This window comes from Rhinichthys klamathensis, unplaced genomic scaffold (assembly GCF_029890125.1).
Source record: "Rhinichthys klamathensis goyatoka isolate OS25496 unplaced genomic scaffold, OSU_Roscu_1.1 h1tg000685l_1, whole genome shotgun sequence".
NCBI lineage: Eukaryota > Metazoa > Chordata > Actinopteri > Cypriniformes > Leuciscidae > Rhinichthys > Rhinichthys klamathensis.
Genome location: NW_026607114.1, coordinates 900001 through 905379, shown reverse-complemented (window position 1 = coordinate 905379; position 5379 = coordinate 900001). Strand labels below are relative to the sequence as shown.

The 5379-nt window shown below is 39.0% G+C and overlaps 1 protein-coding gene across 2 annotated transcripts in view; it reads left to right on the top strand.

The window, feature by feature from the left end:
- The first annotated feature begins 1838 nt into the window (after positions 1–1838).
- The window catches only part of prdm6 (PR domain containing 6), a 45846-nt gene continuing 42305 nt past the window's right edge, over positions 1839–5379 (top strand). For both annotated transcript variants that reach the window (XM_056241925.1, XM_056241926.1), the window contains exons 1-2: positions 1839–2384; positions 5332–5379. The exon at positions 5332–5379 is cut by the window's right edge and continues 260 nt beyond it. In XM_056241925.1, the coding sequence (XP_056097900.1) occupies positions 1997–2384; positions 5332–5379 (436 nt within the window). In that variant the 5' untranslated portion in view covers positions 1839–1996. The remainder of the gene's footprint in view (positions 2385–5331) is intronic.

Genomic DNA, 5379 nt, shown 5'->3' with positions numbered 1-5379 from the left:
AGTAAATCACACACGCGCCTAACGAGTTGATCAGTTAATATCGATCATATTATTTTCCTTTCGTATTAAAGCATGCATTAATGTGAGTTGACTATACTAATATTGTCACAGGAAAGGAAAACACTATGAGAGTCCGAATGAGTTCACTTTATCTCTCTATAAAGTGTCGCAAAAAGAGTTTTGTTGATTGGATAAATAGCAAAAGCGTTTTTGCATCATTAATAGACTGATGTAAAACACACTCGCGGCACTTCCATAAATCTCGTATTTGCAGTGCGGATTATTAACAGGCCATTTATTATAAATATGAGTTGCAACAACAGGACGAGCATCAACTCCCATCTGAATATACGTCTATATTAATGAATTATATAGTCAGCAACCCGTGACCTTAAACTATAATAGGAGGCGCTGGCTGAGTCGTGTATCGGACTCCTGTCACACTGCGCGTTCATTTGTCTTTCAGCCATCAGAGGAATTAATTAACGAGAGATGCGAAGGTTCTAAGTGAATGTCAAACAGCAGTCTATGTTAATGAAACACACACCTAAACACGTTTCTTCACGCTCTCAAAATATACAAATGAAGCCCAAGCTTTAATAATCCGCTTTTTTTGGCACAGAAAATGATATATTTGGGCAGTTAATGTATCGATCCGCGCGGCCCCTCGAGTGCACTTTATTCCTCCGCTCGTTTATCAATGAATAAAAACACCAATACACTGTCATAATAGCAATGTTATTTGGAAGTATGACAACTATAAATTATTTTGAGGTATTTGACATTTATTATTGCTATTTAAATAGCCTACTAATAATGCAATTAAATAAAAGCCCAATTTAATTTATTTTTAATGACAATTGCACGTTTTTTGGAACTCTATCGTTATATCCATGCGAAAATCTAAATCTGCGCGGGTTGTTATTGCTCACATTCTTTAAGGGTGAAATGCATTTGTAGACGAGAATTCATTTTCAGACGATTATGTTTGTGTTTTGGTTCGTTATCAATCTGCAGAGACTTCTGGATGACGAATGGGCCTGTCAGAATATTGCCAGTCAAAACATTCCCCCTCCTCGCTGTAAATGCCCCACATCCCGATGATCCCGAGGCTTTCCAGACAGCTGCAAGTTTCTCAACACAGGCTGGGAACCAGTTACACGCTTATCTAGTGTGTTCAACTCTGAGGAAATAAAAATGCATGATTCATCATGCAAACTAAAACAGCTGTAAAAGTCTGACGAGCATTTATGATTCTTTCACGCGCGAGAAAAAGGTTCTTTATTTGCGTCGATGTTTCTATAAACATCCATTGAATCTTTCCATTGCGCATGAGATTATTTAGATTATTAAGTGTTCTTCACACCAGGTTACACTTTATTTTAAGGTGTCATAGTTACAGTGTAATTATATATTGAAGAGTTCTGAGTAATATTATGTAGGGTTAGGGTTTGGTTTAGGATTAGTTGCATGTAATTATGCATAATTGACTGTTATTGTACATGTAACATATGTAACAAGGACGTTAAAATAAAGTGTTACCAAGTGTTCTTTTAGGAAAGGTTCCAAAAATGGTTCGTCTATATGGCATCACTGCGAAAACCAGCTTCATGTTTAAGAGTGAGCGACTGTCCGATGCGTAAACTTCTTTTTCCTTCAAAAGAGAAAAGAAAAAAAGGACTGATAAATCAAACCGGCGTGAGTGAGACAGATGCTCAGCATCACTTCTGTTCTGGGTCTGTCTGTCCGTCCAGGGGCACGTGCCCGCGCGGTGCGCGTGAGAGTGGGCGGAGGGCGCGTGTGCGTGCGTGCGCGCGCGCTGATGCGAGTGTCCCGGAGTCGCAGCCTGGACTCTTCTGACAGGGTTAGTGTGTCTTTCCTCGCGATCGCCAGAAACATGAGGCGCAGGAGCGCAGAACAGCTCGGCTTCTCCACTTCTGGTTGTTCTAGTTAAGTTGGAGTGGTTCTAGATCGATTCTTCAGCGAGGAAGAGCACATGAGAGTCCATCATCCCTCCTCGGTGTCGGACATGCTGAAGCCGAGCGAGCCCAGCGGTTCTGCTTTCCTCAAAGTGGACCCGACCTACATCCAGCACTGGCAGCAGCTGTTCCCGCAGAACCCGGTGCCGGTTCCGGTCCCGAGAGCCAGCCTGATCTCCGTGAGCTCGAGCTCGTCCACCGAGTCTCCCGCGCGCTCCCTCAGTCACGCGCTGTTCGACACCGGAGCCGCTTCTCAAGCCAAAGAACTTTGTTTGTCGTCCAACTTTAAGAACGATAAAGGCTCGCGACTGAAGCTGAGCTCCGAGGAACTGGACTATTATCTGTACGGGCAGCAGAGGATGGAGATCATCCCGGTCAACAACAGCAACGGAGACGCCAATAACCGTGAGCACACACACACACACACACACACACACGAGGAGTCGGGCACGCTTTATTTCAATCGTGCATGTAAGTAATATCAGTAAACAACATGCACTTTTATGTTTAGGGTTAGTTGCATGATTAATTGCATGCATAATTTACTGTTTTTAAGTTGCCTACATGAGTAATAAAGACATTGTAAAATAAAAAGCGTCCACGAGGAGTCGGGCTCACACTTTATTTTAATTATGCATTTAAGTAGCATAAAGGCCTGAAATAATTAACTACATGTACTTAGGGTTAGTTGCATGTATAATTGCATGTACAATGTACAGTTATGTGTAACAAAGACACTGTAAAATAAAAAGCGTCACCGGATTCGGTTATAAAGAAGAAATGGTTTCAGTGTAACTTTTTATTCTCTAGTTCTTTGGAAAACATCACAAGTCTGATGCTTTAAAAACACATTTGAAAAACTTCCCAAAAATAATCCACAGTAGCCTATAACCTATAACTATAATCCATATGATTCTTGAAAAAATAGGACCGCGAAGAACATTATTTTCGGGAGTTTTGAACTAAATGATCGCCGTGTTTCAAAACGTTATCGGGGAAAATGTCAATTTATGTGATGTTGTGTATTAATGCATTAGGAAATATAAGGTAACATTTTATTTTACAGTGTCCTCGTTATATATGTTACATGTAGGCCTACTGTAATAACAGTAAATTATGCATAATTACATGCAACTAACCCTCAACCAAATCCTAATCCTACTCTAACACTATAGTAATGCTTAATATTACTCAGTAGGCTACTTTAATATATAATTGCACTATAACAATGACATAAAGTGTAACCAAATATACTTTGAATAATTTAGTTTTATAGGAAAATAGCATTAGTGCAAGTGCTAGGTAATCTTTTTTTTTAAACGAGTTATTTTCAGGCTAGGCTAAAGACTGTGTGCAGCGCATTGAACTGAATTCTGATGGTTTGATTTTATTCTCGAGTTTGACGAGTTTTGTTTTATTATCCGGATCAGCGCGCGACAGTTTCAGCGAAAATGCTGAAATTATTCACCTAAATTAAGGAAATGAACACAAATGAAATCTATGCCTAAAAACATTCCTACTGAAGAAAACGCTCGTTTTAATCTCGGCCTCATTTTAAAACACATATTTAATGAAAATTTTCTTTAATGTTTTAACTGATTTGTATATTTAAATTGACTTATTTTAATCTGATAGCCTAGGTATTCAATATTTTTTATGAGGTATCCTATCGAATATGTGATAATTACACTTATTGTCAATGTCAGCAACTGAGATCTTTTTTAGCTACTCTGAATTGAATCTTTATTAATTGCGCAAATGATTTTGTCCCGTTAAATTCCGCGTTAAACGCGCTAAACGCGCGCGCTGGTGTGAGATGTGTGAGTGATCAGCAGATCTCCATCGATAAACGCAGGAGCACATGAGGGATGAGCGGACAACACACAATTAATTGCTGTATAGTTTTGTAGAGTGAGTCCGGATCAGTGATCGATCTCTCCATCGGCCCACATTCATCATCCCAGCGCGGGACATGCGCGTCTCCCGGGGCACGAGACTGCTTTATCTACACGCGCGCTCCCGAGCCCATATTTCACAGCAGAGGAGCTCGTTTACACACATACACACATGTGCTTCACAACACTCGGATGATTGCATGAGGAATTTCAGATGCACACAATATATTCTGATGCACAGAACTAAATTAGATGATTTGAAACCTGAATAAAATTCTGTTTTGAGCCGCGCGCTTAATTTCTATAGTGCCGTTTAATGAGCAGCTCGTGTTCAAACGCGTTTAATCATCCTTTAAGAGTCACAACATAGTATATACAATTTCATTTAGTGGTTTTCTCAGTCATGCAAAAATATTTTAATTTAAAGTCTAAATGCACAACACATTTTTGAACGATTAATATAAAGTGCAACTGTTTTTACATTCATTTCTGAAGTTTTATTCATGAAAAATCTTTATTCGTGATTTTTTTATGCACAGAAGAAATATCTTCATGCACCATTTAAAGTTTGTGTGCATGAAGAATTAATGCGAAAAAGAAAAGATCTAATTTAATTTTAGCTGTATAATATTTTGTGCACAACACAAATATAAGCACATGAACATCATGCTGAGAAACTAGCTCTATTTTTGTCTTTCAAATCTTTATTCATGATTTTTTAATGCACAGTAGAAGAAATGTCTGTAAAGTTTGTGCATGCGCTGAAGAAATAATGCCAATAAGAAATTATCTAATATCATTTTAGTTGTATAATATTTTAGCAAAAAGTGCACAACAGAAATATAAGCACATAACCGTCATGATGAGAAAAAGCTCTATTTTTTGGAACAAAGCTTTCGATTTAAAGTCTTCATGATGGTAAAAGCACGGCAGAAGCGACGTCGCTAACACTTTATTTTACAGTTTACACCGTAGTAATGATGCCTAATTACATGCAAATAACAAATTCTATACTAAACCTAACCCTATAGTCAGTGCATGAAGTTATTAATATTACTCAGACTTAGATATATAATTACACTGTAACAACGACACCTTAAATAAAGCGTGATGGGAATGTCTTAAAGAGGGACGAGTTAAAGTTTGTGTGCATGTGACGAAGAAATAATGCGAATAAGAAATGATCTAATTTCATTTCAGTTGTATAATATTTTATTAAAGTCGTGCAAACACACACACACACACACACACACACATGAACATCACGCTGAGAAACGAGCACATTTCCGCTCCAGATCTGTGGCTGTATGTGTCCGATGGCTTGACCCGCAGAAGGAATGTCTTCATGCATCGTCTGACAGAGGGACAATTTAAAGTTGTGTGTGTCTCAGTGAAGGGCCGCTCAGGGTCCCATCTGTGTGTGTGTGTGTGTAACGGCTGGTGTGTGTGTCCCGCAGGCTGTGACATGTGTGCTGATAACCGTAACGGGGAGTGCCCGATGCACG